Here is a 15358-nt window from a genome sequence, read left to right as displayed (position 1 = left end):
CCTCGAATATGGGAGGAAGCAAACCCAACCTTGGAACGATGAGCTTGCCTGGGCTTTGCGGGTGTGGAGGCACCGATACGCAGTGTCAGAACACGATCTGGGCTGGGCGGGGTGGTGGGGTGAAAAGGCAAGTAACCATGAATTATACCCGTATCACTCGAGTCCAGATGGCGAGCTATTGTTCTGGGTCTTGATAATAATTAGGCCCATTATATGTGCCCTGCCCGAGGTATGCCTTCTCGGATTCTCTAGCGAAGTGCTGACAGCCTGACAAATTGTTGACTCGGGCAAAAATCGAGATTTATCACGTGCAAATCAAGCCTTGGACTGTTCGCCCGGAGCTCGTGACGTGCCCGACTTGGCCTAGCGTGAAGGTGCCAATCGCGGGGCAGCTTCAAGGTTCGGCGCTCTCTCTTTAGTTCCTGATACTACGTAGTCCGATTCTAATGCAAAGTTACGACTGCTGGGTCCATTTTATCTCGTCTTCTTTTTTTTACTACTTATCTCTAACTGTTGGGTCTCTATAAGACTTGGCTGTACCTGGGGCATACCGCTGGTATCAATACAAGTCTAGGTGTGCACCCTATGTTTGAGGCTTTGACTTGCTCGGCTGGAACTGAATTCGCATTGCGTCTTAGCAGCTAAGACTATCAAAGTAGTTTGTACCGCTCAGACTCGGCCGTTGATCCTGTGATCTGCAATGGAATCTGAGTCCTGTCTGTCCTGGTAGCGGCTCTTTTTAGGATCCGCTAGCCTCCAAAATCTGTCCATACCCCATTCTGCGTACTCAATCTCTATTCAAAACCATTCGCAGTGGAGCACACACTTGAAGTGGTGAGTAACTCTTTAATTTTATCTAGTCAACATAATATCTTTCACAGTGTTGGAGACTGTTTATCGAGGAAATGATTCCTAGCTTTTACAGACTGAGTTCACATGAAACTCAGCCTGTATCTGAAGACTATTTCGTGAGACACTGGCGAATCACTATGCTAGCTTCACACTGATATTGAATCTCAATAGGGAATATGTACAGTTAGAATGTCCAATTCCTCGTTTTTGGACAGACCGCTGCTCAAAGTCAGTCGGCCAGTCGCTGCATGCTCAAGATGCCGAACCGCCAAGATCAGATGCGACGGGAAACTCCCGGCTTGTTCGGCATGCGAAAGAGCAGGAAAAGCGGATACTTGCTCCAGCAGCGATGAATTTCCCCGAGGAAAAGAAAGAAGCTATGTTGGATCTCTGGAGGCTTACTGTGAACGGCTCGAGAAAAGGGCTGCAGAACTTCGCGAACGGAAACGATTATTGACCGGTGATGAAGGAGGTGTTGTTCATGAAAGCTCAATAACCTCAGCCTCGTCTGTACCTGCCACTCATGCACATAGTCAGGAGGTGTCAAACATTGACGACCTTGTTGGAGATTTCGGTTACCTGTGGGTGGTTCTCTTCCTATATTGAACGCTGCTCTATTGACACCGGTCTAGATCTGTCAGTGCCACCTCAAGAGACTTCCAGGGGATTACATCCAATACCTCCTTTGCCAATCTGATATTAGCGGTTTCATCCGGCGAGCAAATCCCAAGATCATCCCCACGGCCGCTACCGTCTCGGTCCGAAATCACTCCGCTTATACAGCATTATTTTGATACTTTCTACGTCCAGCTGCCCTTCTTTCTCGAAACTAGTTTCTGGGCTTCGGTCGATTCTGTCTACCAGAACGGCGCACACTTTGCCAAGCCATTCGACAATTGGGCTGTGCGGATGGTTTTGGCCATTGCTTACGGCTCCTTGTCAAATTCACAACTGGACGTCAACCATCGGAACGCTCTTTCTCTTGTTCAAGAAGCACTACAGTATACCGAAGATGTCCTTCGCCCTGGAACCCTAGCTGGGATCCAGGCAATTCTTTTCCTAGCGCAGTATTCTCTCATCGACCCGGTCCATTTTCGGACTTGGTACCTTGTAGGTATGGCGGCCAGAGTTCTTGTTGATTTGGGGCTGCACCAGGATCACCATGCGGAATATGTACTTTCTTCAGAACAGCAGGATCTTCGGCGTCGCGTTTTCCATTGTGTTTACTCTCTGGATAGGTATCGTCTCCTCATTGTCACCGACTCGACTTGCAGCGACAGAAGCGCTAATTGACTGATACCTAGGGCTACGAGTACTGCTCTGGATAGAACTCTTTCGTTCTCCGATGACTCCGTAAATGTTGCTTTTCCATCCTCTAAGCTGGAGAAGACGTATATCTTCTCTCACAGTTCGGAGCCGGCTTGGAACATGGTCAAAATCAGACGCATATTGTCAGCAGCTTATCAGCAAAAATACTTTACCACGGCCGATCGCTCGTTCCAATCCCCGGCATCGACCTGGGCACTTTACTCGCAAGCGACTGAATGGTTCTATAACACGCCAAAGAACACATCCCAGGTCCTCGCTATTAGGTGTCACTTGGAGTTTTTATACACAATAACTGTCATTTTAGCGCCGTCAGCCCGCCACCTTCCACCATGTGATTACACCAAACTACTTCTCTTCAATCGTTGCATTGATTATGTCTACCAACTTCATCAAATTCTCGAGAGTCAAATCCGGCTGCATGTGATGGATTCGATCGAGATTCAACGCGTCTATCAGACCATTCGACGCTTATTCAACATAGTCAACCAGAGTTTTGACGTCCTCATGAGCCCTGTCCCAGCCGCACCCCAGGTTCTCGAAGATTGCCCCAAACCACCGCCATTGGAGCTGGAAGATTGTCTGCGTTGTCATGAGCGTGCCCTTGAGTGTTTGAAGCAAGCGGGCAATCTCCTCCAATACGGAGCTCGAAGGTGGAATCACCATGCTCTGTCACAGGAATTCCAAAAGTTGTCGGCGCCTGTCCGCAGTATATTGTTGGCCCCAGCTGTTACATACGCTCCGACTTTGGGAAGTTATATGCCTGAAGAGCCTGCAATTTTGCCTCCCGCGGATTTTCTGTACGGCGGCCTCAACCTCCAGCACTCCAGCCCTGAGAACCACAATTATGACTGATCGCTAGCCTCAACTTGGAGAAGGGAGAAGATCAAATCCCACTACTTTCTGGCCTAGCTCGTTTGCGCTTCTCACCGGCTTCGCATAACAGGAATGATTGGCTCTAAACAATCTCCTGACGGCAAGGCAATGAATTGCGTTGCCAGCAATTACATCCAACTTACATATAGTAAACGTCATACACCTTCTCTTCGGTTATGTGACTGAAAATATACCCGATAGATAGCTGGCCCTAGCTACAAGCCAAGTGATACGCAGCTTGCCGAAATTTACAGTATGGAGTGGTGGTTATAATTTTTTTTTTTTTTTTTTTATATTATGCATGAATTATTGTACAATGCGTAGGAGAGATGGAGTAGAGTACAGTCTTTCTTATCCTCATTACCAGGCAAACCCGATGTCTATATAGAAATGCGCATGAATTTAGGCCCCTCCGAGTCCCAACCGTCGATAAACAACACAAAATTAGGCATTCTCCTCATCAAGATTTCCTATGATAGGCTTCCTCTTGGCGACCTCCGGATCCTCCCCATAGCCATACTTAATCCACACCCGCTGCCAAAAGGGAACGACTGGCGGCCGCTCCTCGCCGCGAATATACTCAAGTCCCTGCGCGATGCGCTGCGCACGAGCCTCCTCTTCCTCCGAGAGAACATACCGCTGCATTCGGGCTGCAATGCGGGGATCCATAACGACATCGTTTAGCCACTCACGTTCCTTGTCTGGGTTCGAGTCGTCAGTTTTATGGACGGATTTGTGCCAGTCGTGCTCTTCGTACGAGAGTTGGGTTTGTTGCTCGTATGTTACCGACGACGACAAGCTGGGGTCAACTGGGCTGTCTGAGTCTGAGCTGGAAGAAGCAGGACCCTCAGCATACGGGCGGGCGTGAGAAGCAAGGACAAGGGCCGCGACGTCCCGGCCGACGGAGTCGGCGACGTAGCGCCTGTTCAAGAAGCGGTAGATCCGGATAGGGGTATTGAGGAAGCCTAGAAGGTGGGGGAAGGGGATAGCGGCGGAGCCGTCGAGGGTTTGCGGGATGGATGGCGGGAGCGTTCGGCCGGAATAATCGCTAGGAGCGACGTATGCAGGTGTCGGGCCCGTTGGTTTGGCGGGTTTCTTTTCCTCCTCTCCTTCCTCTTTCTTCTCCGCTGTTTGTCCCTCTTCTGGTGCTGGATTTGCCTGTTCTTCTATGTTCGCGGGTACCTCAGCAGCAGGAACTTGCGGCTCCTCAAGTGCTGGCTGGCTCTCCGCCGACACGGGCGGGTCAATTGGACCAAGCCATCCCTCATGCAAGCCCCTCACATACTCCTTCCAAGTATGCCGTCCGATAACCAAATCCCCCCTCGGCCCAGGCTCTTCCCTCACACCGATAGTCTTCCTTGCCTCTGCAATCACATCCTCTGTGCTCTTCTCCTCATCGCCAATAATACCAGCACTAACCTCCCCACTCTTCCGTCGCTGCTTCCTGATATCTTCCGCAAACTTCGCACGGATATCGCCCTCCCTTCGACCCTCTATAACATTATAATCCAGTGCCGCCGCAACAAGAATCGGCTTGACGTATTCCTTGAAATGCTCGCGGGCGGAACGGATGCCGTCGCCCGGCGGCGCGGCCAGGAAGACGGTCAGTTTGCGTCGGGTTTCTTCCACGGGGAGGGATTCTTTGGAGATATGCGCGACAAGATTGCACCATTTCTGTTGCGCGCGGCGTTTTTCCCGTCGGTCGTAGATTAGGGCTGCGGTAAAGGATCCCGTGATGGTGAGAAAGATCATCCAGTTACGGGAGGGGAGTTTGAAGCGAAAATTCGGGAGGCCTTTAATTCATTTCAGCATTATCAGCACTGCAATCTGTATATAGCTAGACTATGGGGATGGATCATACCCATCATCTTTAAAGCTGGGTTTTGCGGCTTGGGCGCGCTCTTTGCGGCCTCACTGGAGGCCGAGGCGGTGGAATCCGCCATTATAGGAATGCTGGAGGCGTATGCGATGTCTAACGGGCAGGAGTATATGTTTCAATATGAGTGTATCAGATCACAGGCCTCCGTCACAACTTGTCGGCCTGGATCTGTTGCTTGGGAAAAAGTCGGGGATACGCAAAGCTACTCGGGCCAGGATTTTTTCCGATTGTTGGATGACTGATCTATCAGGCATCAATTGTACACTTAAGAAGACACTAGATATAGCTGTCTAGATTATAAACTCATTTATGCTATCCCTATGTATTTGATGCCAAGAGTTCCTTCGTTCTTTGCCAGTAGAGTATACATGCCCTTCAAGAAGCAAGTTCCCATGTTTTTATATATTTCAGCACGGAAATGTCTAAGCTCGCCTAACCATAATTCCGTACGGATCACGGTCCTTCTCACTAACATGAACATCACACGTTTTGTCCTCATATATTTCGTTTAAGCCCACCTCTGCACCCTTGCCCTCCTCCGTCCTTAACTCCGCCCACTCCCCCTTCAAAATTCCCTCCAATTTATCCTTCATAACAGCCCTCAGATACCCCCTTTCAGTATTTGAATGGGCAAGCGCAACCACGACAGATCCATTCTCAATGGCAAACAGCGTCTCGTGGTGACTCATCTCACCAGTGAACAGAAGATCAGGGATCTGTTTGGCTCCCTTCATCAACACACTCGATCCAGACCCGGGACATACGCCCACGGTACGGATCTTGATGTCCTCGACGGACGCGGATTGTGGGATGGCTATTGGAATGCCGCCAGGATAACCTACGCCGCTTGCGATGTTATCAATGACGGAGGCCAAAGGCTGGGGCTCCGCGAATGTGACTAGGCGGCCCATCCCTGCGTCTTCCAGGCCTGAGGGGACGGGAGCCGGGGAGGGGTGGATTGTGCTTCGGGTGTGGGGGATTATTTTAGATGAGGTGGATGGTGAAACGGGCCCCGGTTTGGGGTATGTGGGGGCGGAGTAGAGCGTGGAGGAGGAGGATTCTAGGTCGGCGACGGAGGACGACGAGGATGGAGTGGTTGCGCCTGTGACAACGTCGCAGAGCCAGTCGCCCATACCACCAGGGGTTGCGTCAACGGCCGTGTGCGGAGAATAGACGCTTATGCCCTCCGCGGCGAGGCGGAGGAGTGATTGTTGTTGGGGGTCATTGAAAGTGAGAGATTTGAGACCGCGGAAGATAATGGGGTCTGATCGAGAGATTGGTGAGCTTGGTCTGTGGAATAGCCATGTTTCACGGATTGCGTACGATATGCTACAACGACAGAGTCTTTGCGAGCAATTGCTTCGTCGGCAACGGCCTTGGTTAGGTCAATTGTGAGGAGAACCGAGTTCTTCTGTCTGCGTGTGGGATTGAAGGGGGCTTCGAGGAGTACTGAGGTTCGGGCATTAGCGATGGTATGGCGTTCGTTTTGCCGAGCTTAACTCACAGCCTGTATTGTCAAAGCTCTTGTCTGCTAAGGATTCTGGATAGCTTCACAAGTCAACAATGGATTCAAAGGTTCAGTGGAAAAGATTGTGCATAAACATCACTGCGGGGAGCTTACAGCTTTCGCATCGAGTTCACCACTGCCCGTGTGAATGGGGATGAACTAGGCGCTAAGGATGCAGACATGGCGGAAAATAGCCGAGCTGGGATACGATTCATAAATGACTGATGGATGGCGAAATGGAAGTTGTAACACAGTAGAAGTCGTCGAAGATGCGTTCCAGTCCGAGAGCTGGCGCCACAGATTGATGCCTGAGGCCCTTAACACAAGCAACAATATACTACAGGTGGGGATCCAGTCAGCAGCCATGAAAGAGAGTAAGTTATTTTAGAGTAGCTATCAGATAAGAGTGAATTTCGGCGGGTTAACCCCCAAGACAAGCTCTAACTCTGGAACTCCCTTCTTTCGTGGTACGCTGATACGCTTCTCTCTCGCCAATCCGTCCAAGATACTTGAAAGGTTTGGAAACTCCTTCAGACTAAAGGGTGAAAAGTATCGCATCGTTGTCAGCGGGAAACCCATCATAACTTCTGCCGCAGTGAATTCTTCTCCCGCAAGCCACTTATTATCCTTCAATCTGTCATCCAAAAGCTTCAGGCTGTTGTTCAGCCTCGTCTTCGTGAAGGACACCATCTGATTAGACTCCTCTAAAATAGTAAAGGTTTTCCGCACTGACGCTTCTTTTTCTTATTCTGGAAGCTGATTCAAGCCCTTGGCAACGTAGTATAAGGATAATAACCTCTGTAGAGAGGTGATGCATTGTAGAACTTAACTTCTTGGTATTTTTGTCATAAATATTGGAAACTATGCAGTTTAAAAGCTTCTCAACCTTTCTCCAGTCTTCTGCCTGCAGTATGGAGCGGAAGGATTCACTTGGGTATGGCGGGAGGCCTTTTTCTTAGTAAATTGGACCAGAACAATCTCAGGATTCAATGGTGATATCCCAACAGTTCTCCATGCAGAAAGGATATTCTTTTGCAGAAAGGATATTCTTTGATGACAAGGCTTGCTCTGTCACAGGCTATGGCCTGGATCTTGGTTGTCGGCCATGCCCTCAACCTGGTTCTAAATAAGGTCTCTGCAACATCAGTGTACAGCCTCGGAATTGCGGCCTCGCAGGAAAAGAGATCCGTCCTCGTAACTTCGGGAAAGGGATCCGTCGGCATGCAAGTCCGGGAAGTCGGAAGCCTTGACGTATGATTGGGAAAGGTTGATAAAAGAAAGGAGGACGATATCTGCGCTTCTATCTTTTGTTTCTCTCTCTAAGCTTATGATACTCGTTTATACAGGACAGCCAGTTGAAAATAATACTGCGTACGCCCGTTACATGCTCCCAAGCTGGCCAGAAGAGGCAAAAGAAGCCCTGTTTGAAATATGACTTAGGCCTATTAATTTATGCAAGAACTCTTCTAAACGCTTGCTATAAGCAGTAGAGGGAGGACCAAAGATTCCAATATCAAGCAGCTGCAGTGAATGTATTGGATAAGGTGGATATGTTATTAGAAGGATCTTATTTGCATCACAGTATTTAATAAACTTCATGGTAAGGTGAAATCCATGGCTATCAAGGATTAGAAGCCTCTAATGCCTCCTAAGACGGCGAGCCTATCAGAACATTCAAACAACCATTCTGGCGCTCATATTCAGAATACTAAGCATGGAGAGGAGAAATATGTACACGAAGGAATCATTTCGTGGGATGTCTTTACGAGGCGAAGCCTAATCTTATCTAGTAGGCGGTAAATGACGGCGGAAATCCCATTAAACGTAGGTTGTGGTCGCGGCTATTGCAAGCTTGATCCGGGTAAGACTGAAGAGCGTCTCCGAGACGCCCACGGCTGGTATGGGCGGGCCCTTGGCAGACGGATGCAAATCTGAATCATTCACATTGAGCGGCAGACGGCAGTCGTTGGAGACGAGGTGAGGGCTGTAACAGGTGAGCCTGCCATCTCTGCTAACGACCCCCTCCAAGGAATACTAAAGTTGCCCTACCTCGCAGACAAGACACGAAGGCCACCTAAGTTGTTCCACGTGTCTTATATGTGCTATCCTATCATCTCTGCTATAACTGGGTTTCCAACTATGAACTATGTCAACAGTTCTTTTTTATTCATTTGTTTTCCCTCAGCCATAGGTAGCTCAGTTACTTGTGATGTTGGTCACGTTTACATAAAGCACTACTAATCATGCCTGCATAGACTAAAACACCAGCGCTGCTACACCAGGCAAAAACTTTTCTGGTCTTCTATCTGTTTTATTTGGTTGGTTAGATCATGAATCATGGATTAATCTCCAATCCTGGCATTCCTTCACTACTCCGAGACGGTAGATGGCTGACGCCTCTATTCTGATACCTGTACATAAGTCCACCACTACTCAAGGATGATTGGAGTGACGTGCTCCTAACAGCCAATATATTCTGATGCACAGTAAGGCTTACTTGATAATTGCTTGCGATCACCGGAGACTGCCTATTCCTTGGTCTCTAGTTGCCGCTGGGTATAAATACACGTACTACCGTCTACACTTTAAACAGTGTGTTTAAGAGTGTTCATAGTATCAAACCCTAACGCCCTGTTCACTTTGTGCTTTTCTTCTGAACTTACCGTTGATTCTATTATACCTGTCATTATGAAGGTCTTGAGCGTTACTACGTTCATGGCCTTGGTTGCCAGTATTGCTGGTACGTTCCATTTCCTCTCTCAACCCATGATTATCCAGGCCCTACTTTAACCTTTGCATTTGTTATTCCTATAGCCGGTGTAGTGCCTTCGGACTGGAAACGCGATAGCAGAGCGATCGCTGTCTCGGGCTTCAGACGCGACGATGTGAATGAAGGTAAGGTTGGTTTAGCCAAGCGTTCGCTCTTGTACTTACCTTGTGCCCCTTCTGCAGACGGTGTTGCATACCCAGGCTGGAAGCGCGACGAAGCAGGTGAAGGTATGTTGAATCATAACTATCATTTATCAGATGTCATTCTTACAGTCTCTATAGACGGTGTAGCGTACCCAGGATGGAAGCGCGATGATGCAGAAGAAGGTATATTTGAACCGATTTGACCATTGATATCAACTCCTATTCTGATTACACTCCGCGTCCTTGTACAGATGGTGTCGCGTATCCGGGATGGTAGACTCGGCAACCAACTAGAAGCAACTTACTGGTCTACAGAAGGTGCTATGAAAGGCGACTCAAGGAATCCTACAAATTGTCAGCGCCAATTAGCAGCTTTCTGATAGGTGGATGTAGACAGGAATGAAGATATCAGTTTGATGACGAGTCTCCTACCATGGCCATGTCTTATACTGTCTCTAGTACTCAGGCTCCTAATATCCCGCCCAACGGCCAACATATATAGGCTGTTGTACCCGTAACTGCTTTCCTTTCCTTTTTGATTACCAGAGACCTCCAAGTTATTTATGCCGATTGTCATGGCTTCGTCGGCTCGTCCCGCCAGGACTATGGACTCAACCAATAACATAAGTGAATGAACTCTGTTGTTAAGCAATCATGTTTTGACGTCACAAATTCCGGAACTCCAAAACTCCATAGGCATTACTAATTGCAGTATGCCATCCAGTGGAGGAGCATATTATATAAGAGACATGCTTCGCTGACTTGCTCTGTTGTTGTTACTGGGGTAGCTGCGCTCTCACATACTCTCGAGAGAAGTAGCTGAAGATCTTCCGAAGAAATGGCCTTCAGCAGCAAGAATGTTTTGATTGTAGGTTGTCCCGTGTGATATCCTAATTTCCATTCTGCTGATATGACATTTCAGACCGGAGCCTCCATGGGCATTGGGGAAGCAATTGCCCGCAGGGTCGCTGCCGAGGGGTCGAACCTTGCTCTCATCGCGCGATCAGAGGTGAGATGTTCACGGTGTATTTGCTAGACGGACGATGAATTCTAAGATGCCTAGGACAAATTAAAAGGAATCGCAGCAGATCTTCAGAAGCAGTATCCAAGCTCGAAGGTGGTAATCAAGGCTACAGACTTGCAGAGTTATGAATCGGTTGAAAATGCTATCAACGAGACGGTCAAGGAGCTTGGGGATATCGATATTCTAATCAATAATGTGCGTCCACGTTCATTTTACTGCTCTCAAACGTCTGGGAGCATGAGTTATGCTAACGAGTCAGGCCGGCCTCGCCCTCGGCGCACCCGCTACGTTTCCAGACTTCAAGGTCTCGGATATCGTGACAATGAACAGCACGAACATCAACGGGCTCATGTTCGTGACATATGCCGTCCTCAACTCGTCCATGGTGCGCCGGAAGGAGGGTACAATTCTCAACGTCACCTCTGTTACAGGCCTTGAGGTGCCACCTTTTCCTGGCGAAGCAGTATACCACTCAAATAAAGCTGCTCAAGAAGCATTCACCAACTCCCTGCGCAATGAGCTCACGGGGACCAATATCCGCGTCCTTGCTCTGCGTCCAGGAGTTGTAGCGACGAATTTCCACTCCTTGCGGGTCGGGCATGATAAGGAGATGTATGATAAGTTTATGGAGGGATATACGTGAGTCTTAATTCTCCATAAGACTAAAATACTCGTGGTAGCATATGCTGATACCGCAACCGATATCAGGCCGCTCGAGTCAAATGATATTGCAGATGCTGCAATATATATGCTCAGCCAGCCATTGAATATATCTGTCAAAGCTCTAGACGTGGTTCCGTCAGGTAGGTAACACTGCGAATCGAAGCGGGCTAATGGCTGACAGCGACTAGCACAAAGATCGCTCAACGTATTTGACCGCTCGTGGAGTGAGAGAAATAAATAATTTGATGTCCGCGTTTAGACACGATGTGTATGGATAGGTAGAGAAGGGTAATGTGTGGTTAACCGTAGACTGCTATAGTCGACAACCTCAAAGGACAATCCGTAAATCATGTTGTCCTTCCATGACGAACGAGCATATGATCCTCTCGGTTTCTTGTCATATACACCTAGCATTGGGGATGTAGAGCGATCTCCCACATCGCGATACGTCTGGATATGTATGTATATTTGATTAGCACTGCAGCTGAACTCAGTAGTATCTAATCGCCTAGGATGAGTATGCGTGGAACACGCATCCATAACGAAACTGGGTATTTGAAATTCAGTTCCTTGATCCACTGAAGAGTCAACCAACATTTTGGAAGATGGACTTTACTAGATGGGAAAATGCGAGCATTGAGCTCAATGTCTGTCCTGGATCGTTGCGAACCGTGCAACTTTCAGACACCTCTAAATGGATACTCAGATCCATTATCCTAGTCTGTATAGGATCATCTCAAACCTCCGTATGGATTACCCGCAGCTCTTGTCATTTCTTTAGGGTTAATTTATTTCGGCAGTTTCTGCATGTAGGTATTCGTCATCGCATTTCACGAAATCGCGGCATGTCTAGCTTTCAAATAGGCATGATTCGGCCTTGAAGAGAGATTAATATGTTCCTTATCCAGTAATCAACCAAAGATGTCTTAGCTGACCGAGCTGGCGGTCTATGTCCCATGTTTGCCCACTATTGCTGATCCGACAATCCAATTCTTGTCTTGCTAGAAGATTTCGATACGATAAACTCGGTAATATAAATTTTGGATTAGATGTCATCCCTGGTCTTCTCTGAATTCCAGAGAGATATATCCTTGGTGAATACTAAGCCCATGTTGGGATTTTAGCATAAAACACGAAAGAAAACACCAACATCTACGATGAATAAGTCACGTGGTCTCGACGCTGCTGACCAATCCATTTCCTCTCCGCGGCGGTATCTAGCGACGTTCAAGGTTAACTCCGCGTCCCTCCAAAAAGTTCCCAAAGCCCACGCATCGCTTATTTCAACAAAAGCACGTCCTCGGTCGCTCCAATAATAGAAATAATTTTGCGGGCTGCCCGAAGATAGCGCTTAATGTACTTCCGCACGACGACTTTGCTGAGCAGAAGCTGCCGATACCTGCGCTCTCCCGTCTCCGCGAAAGCAACCTTTTCTCTCTCCGCGCGTTCTCTCGCAGCCGCAAACGCAGCAATGGCTGATACCCTCCCTGGCGCCGTGACTCCGGATCTGCTGAAGAGCAAATTGGTTGAGCAGTTGCAGGCGCAGCATGTTGAGATTGAGGATCTTTCGGGTACGTCATTGCTTGTTCACGTCCGCTTTACTAGTACTCAGCCTTGGATGCTTTCGCCTTACACCGTGATTTTGAGTCTCTGGACTGCGCTGATTGATCTGTTGTGTATAGGAGGCTGCGGACAAGCGTTCCAGGCTGTCATTGTTTCGCCGCAGTTCGAGAAGAAGACTATGCTTGCACGTCACCGGTTGGTGAACTCAGTTCTGAAGGCGGAGATTGCGGCGATTCATGCTTGGACGCCTAAATGTTATACACCTGAGCAGTGGGTGCAGCAGCAGGGTTCTGCTTAAATATTTTCCCTACACAGGGCTTGCCGTAGGTGCGCGGCCGAGCTTGATATAGCATAGGCTATAAAAGATTGCAGTTAGGCGTTGGAGGGCGAATAAATTCATGTATATCTATCTTATGATCATTTGACAATATGTCATGCTGGACAGCTAGAGCACCTAATATTTATTGTGCATCAATTTGCTGGTGTAGTCTACCTATCTATCCAAGCACATTCTCAGCAGTGGAAACTGTTCACTTGTTAGCATGCTGGAGGTATAGCAGTAGGGCTAGAAATGGTACCCTTAACACCCGTGTTGTCCGGCTCAACAAAGGCCTCCTTGACCTTGCCATCCTCGACGAGGAGCGCATAGCGCTTGCTACGCTGGTTGCCGAAGATCGTCGTGCTGTCGAATGTAACATCCAATGCCTCGGAGAACTTCCCGGTGGGATCACCCAAGAAGCGGATCTTGAAAAATGTCAGTAAAAGCAAACGAACAGCAAGCATAGCAAGTCCCTTACGCCGCTCTTGCCTGTTGGGTCAAGGGTTGCACCCCAGGCTTTTGTTCTGCGATCATTGTTAGGTATTCCAAGATCTTCTATTCTAGCCGATGGCCCAAGTCAATTGAACAACACTGCTAATGCTTACACAAATGGGTCATTGACGGCGACGACGAAAACCTGCCCAGCTTCCTTCAGCTTTGGATGGCTGATATACCCAGGAACATGGGTGCTTGAGCATGCAGGACCTTTAGAAGCGCGTGGTTAGTGTCGCGATCGGTTTTCAAGTTCGACATGGCAATTCGGTCCGGACGACTGAGGACGTACTGAAAGCGGCGGGAACACCAATGATGACACCCTTGCCCTTGAGCTCCTTGGCGAGGTTGACCTTGTTTCCGGGAGAGTTCTCAACCAGGACGTCGAGGTCTGGGATAGGATCTCCTTTCTGGACGAAGGCAGGTGCGGTTCTGTGAAATAGAGCCCTCTGGCTAAAGGCGCGAGGAACGCTTGCGGTAAGGCGGCAGGAGGCGAACATGGTAGTTTCGGAGTTGAACAAAATGAATTAGGGTTGTCGTTATGCTAATAAGATAATGATAGGGGATTCGAGGTATTGTCCCTGGGAGCTGTGATTCGGATGAGCTCGAGGACGCGAGGAACTTGGGGCGGCCTGAGTCAGCCAACGCACGTCATTGTTTAGTTACACTATTTATCCCCGGCAACCGTCAACTGTCAGAAGACTTCATTTTCTCTAACTAACAGCAAGAGCAACATCTGATTGTATAGACTTCTAAGGGGAGTAGGGAAGGTACCTTCGCCTTGTAAGTCCTGCCTGAGCTGTGAGGAATCGCCGCACGTCGAGGTGACCCAATGGTGTCATTCTACTGGTTCTACTTCAAGATCGTACGAACAGCTATAAGGCTACATCTTGCTTCTATGCCAGTTCCCTGAGGTGATAAGTATACCAAGTGCAGAGAGCTGGCTTTCCAACAGAACTTTGGAGGAGCAGACGTTCAAGGCTAAGAAAAGGCAGTAAAAGTACGCTCCTTAGTGCGTTCTCCAGGATTCTTACCTCCAATACACGGAAAGTGTTCAACATCATTATTCTACAAAGACACTGGGTATTGGGTCTATTATCCCAGTCAGTCAATCTGTGTTTTGTGCGGAAACTTGGCGAACTTTGTCGCTTTGTTGTCTTGTATGCACCTCGAGCTGCAATGAGGTCATTGTCAGCATTATCGAGACGGGAGCGGAGGTATACCTAGCAGAGATCGGCAAAAGCTAATAATGTTGACCGACTCGCGGAGAAACCTCGAAGGGAAAGGTAGCTTCGTGCTTGTGTCTCTGATCGACATCTTAATTCCTGCTTCGAAGAGTGCATCCTAGAGGCCATACTTCCAGAGGGGGTAGATCAAGTAGAACCAAAAGCCGACAGAAGGGGGTGGCAGAAAAGTAGGCGAGTCAGCAATGAACCAGGGCTGTGGGGATCAGACCGTTTGAACTTGGGCCCCTCGGGCTCCATGATCCCCTCCATCTTTGATGCATGTTGCTCTGCAGGCGCATTGACGATTTTGTTTCTGATTCCCTGCAGCGGGAATTCGACAAGATAATGCCTTTATCTGATCAAATGAGGTGGCAAACAGCTGTAAAGTACTGTGTATTCCCAGTATAGTCTTTCGGTAGAACCGAGGTGGCATTCGGCACTTTTGGAATGGTCGAGGAGACCTTTTTTTGTCCTCACGAGTCGCCGAAGGTGAATAAGAAGGGGGAAAAAATATTGCAAAATGTACAAAGGCCAATATGGAGGTAAAGAAAGAATTCAGGGAGAAATGCCAGAATCGTGCTAGGACAAAGTAGACAGAAGAGCAACCACGGCTGTGGCTGGTGAGCACTGAGCACAAAAAAGGGTTTTCTATTAATATGCCAGATTATTCAACGCCCTCTGACTGTTCACTGTCCAGTTGCGCCCGTCCCACCAAACT

At 48.5% G+C, this 15358-nt stretch overlaps 7 protein-coding genes across 7 annotated transcripts; 4 read left to right on the top strand and 3 right to left on the bottom strand.

Annotated features, from left to right (window-relative positions):
• Positions 1–1041: 1041 nt before the first annotated feature.
• BDW70DRAFT_169708 (transcription factor domain-containing protein) lies at positions 1042–3323 on the top strand (the record flags this gene model as incomplete). Its single annotated transcript, XM_073742754.1, has 3 exons — positions 1042–1433; positions 1485–2090; positions 2157–3323. 3 exons carry the CDS (start codon positions 1042–1044, stop codon positions 3031–3033), a joined length of 1875 nt encoding a protein of 624 aa, XP_073593862.1. The 3' UTR covers positions 3034–3323.
• Positions 3324–3346: 23 nt separating this feature from the next.
• On the bottom strand, positions 3347–5080 carry BDW70DRAFT_140477 (Tim22-complex subunit TIM54). Its single transcript, XM_073737621.1, has 2 exons — positions 4916–5080; positions 3347–4847 (listed from the first exon to the last, which is right to left on the bottom strand). The coding sequence occupies exons 1-2, from the start codon at positions 4995–4997 to the stop codon at positions 3499–3501; spliced, it is 1431 nt and encodes a 476-aa protein (XP_073593861.1). The 5' UTR covers positions 4998–5080; the 3' UTR covers positions 3347–3498.
• A 215-nt stretch (positions 5081–5295) lies between these two features.
• BDW70DRAFT_140476 (Nif3-like dinuclear metal center hexameric protein) lies at positions 5296–6673 on the bottom strand. The gene is made up of 4 exons (XM_073737620.1): positions 6555–6673; positions 6438–6481; positions 6257–6382; positions 5296–6197 (listed from the first exon to the last, which is right to left on the bottom strand). Exons 1-4 carry the CDS (start codon positions 6653–6655, stop codon positions 5356–5358), a joined length of 1113 nt encoding a protein of 370 aa, XP_073593860.1. The 5' UTR covers positions 6656–6673; the 3' UTR covers positions 5296–5355.
• A 2345-nt stretch (positions 6674–9018) lies between these two features.
• Positions 9019–9751, top strand: BDW70DRAFT_140473 (uncharacterized protein). The gene is made up of 5 exons (XM_073737619.1): positions 9019–9180; positions 9255–9335; positions 9393–9437; positions 9492–9536; positions 9605–9751. The coding sequence occupies exons 1-5, from the start codon at positions 9129–9131 to the stop codon at positions 9628–9630; spliced, it is 249 nt and encodes an 82-aa protein (XP_073593859.1). The 5' UTR covers positions 9019–9128; the 3' UTR covers positions 9631–9751.
• A 138-nt stretch (positions 9752–9889) lies between these two features.
• Positions 9890–11281, top strand: BDW70DRAFT_169706 (SDR family oxidoreductase; the record flags this gene model as incomplete). Its single annotated transcript, XM_073742753.1, has 5 exons — positions 9890–10362; positions 10417–10572; positions 10637–11016; positions 11086–11180; positions 11229–11281. The coding sequence occupies exons 1-5, from the start codon at positions 10264–10266 to the stop codon at positions 11279–11281; spliced, it is 783 nt and encodes a 260-aa protein (XP_073593858.1). The 5' UTR covers positions 9890–10263.
• A 1015-nt stretch (positions 11282–12296) lies between these two features.
• Positions 12297–13083, top strand: BDW70DRAFT_87419 (BolA family protein). Its single transcript, XM_073745079.1, has 2 exons — positions 12297–12611; positions 12723–13083. The coding sequence occupies exons 1-2, from the start codon at positions 12395–12397 to the stop codon at positions 12899–12901; spliced, it is 396 nt and encodes a 131-aa protein (XP_073593857.1). The 5' UTR covers positions 12297–12394; the 3' UTR covers positions 12902–13083.
• Positions 13005–13987, bottom strand: BDW70DRAFT_140469 (peroxiredoxin family protein). The gene is made up of 5 exons (XM_073737618.1): positions 13707–13987; positions 13528–13627; positions 13401–13446; positions 13182–13347; positions 13005–13129 (listed from the first exon to the last, which is right to left on the bottom strand). The coding sequence occupies exons 1-5, from the start codon at positions 13912–13914 to the stop codon at positions 13101–13103; spliced, it is 549 nt and encodes a 182-aa protein (XP_073593856.1). The 5' UTR covers positions 13915–13987; the 3' UTR covers positions 13005–13100.
• Between the last annotated feature and the right edge of the window lie 1371 nt (positions 13988–15358).

Source organism: Aspergillus foveolatus, assembly GCF_047715535.1.
Source record: "Aspergillus foveolatus strain CBS 279.81 unplaced genomic scaffold BDW70scaffold_43, whole genome shotgun sequence".
NCBI classification, from domain to species: Eukaryota; Fungi; Ascomycota; class Eurotiomycetes; order Eurotiales; family Aspergillaceae; genus Aspergillus; species Aspergillus foveolatus.
This window is presented reverse-complemented; position numbering and strand designations above follow the sequence as displayed.

Bases quoted from the DNA above. Each gene is read 5' to 3' on its own strand.
- BDW70DRAFT_140469 (XM_073737618.1), bottom strand. From the start codon at position 13,914: ATGTTCGCCTCCTGCCGCCTTACCGCAAGCGTTCCTCGCGCCTTTAGC. The intron at 13,447-13,527 runs GTAAGCATTAGC...CAATGATCGCAG, and splicing joins GCCGTCAATGACCCATTTGT to AACAAAAGCCTGGGGTGCAA. The intron at 13,130-13,181 runs GTACCATTTCTA...ACAAGTGAACAG, and splicing joins GGACAACACGGGTGTTAAGG to TTTCCACTGCTGAGAATGTG.
- BDW70DRAFT_140473 (XM_073737619.1), top strand. From the start codon at position 9,129: ATGAAGGTCTTGAGCGTTACTACGTTCATGGCCTTGGTTGCCAGTATT. The intron at 9,181-9,254 runs GTACGTTCCATT...TTATTCCTATAG, and splicing joins CTTGGTTGCCAGTATTGCTG to CCGGTGTAGTGCCTTCGGAC. The intron at 9,336-9,392 runs GTAAGGTTGGTT...CCCCTTCTGCAG, and splicing joins ACGCGACGATGTGAATGAAG to ACGGTGTTGCATACCCAGGC.
- BDW70DRAFT_140476 (XM_073737620.1), bottom strand. From the start codon at position 6,655: ATGAATCGTATCCCAGCTCGGCTATTTTCCGCCATGTCTGCATCCTTA. The intron at 6,383-6,437 runs GTGAGTTAAGCT...CCCGAACCTCAG, and splicing joins GAGCTTTGACAATACAGGCT to TACTCCTCGAAGCCCCCTTC. The intron at 6,198-6,256 runs GTACGCAATCCG...TCTCTCGATCAG, and splicing joins CTCTGTCGTTGTAGCATATC to ACCCCATTATCTTCCGCGGT.
- BDW70DRAFT_87419 (XM_073745079.1), top strand. From the start codon at position 12,395: ATGTACTTCCGCACGACGACTTTGCTGAGCAGAAGCTGCCGATACCTG. The intron at 12,612-12,722 runs GTACGTCATTGC...TGTTGTGTATAG, and splicing joins TGAGATTGAGGATCTTTCGG to GAGGCTGCGGACAAGCGTTC.
- BDW70DRAFT_140477 (XM_073737621.1), bottom strand. From the start codon at position 4,997: ATGGCGGATTCCACCGCCTCGGCCTCCAGTGAGGCCGCAAAGAGCGCG. The intron at 4,848-4,915 runs GTATGATCCATC...AATGAATTAAAG, and splicing joins CCCAGCTTTAAAGATGATGG to GCCTCCCGAATTTTCGCTTC.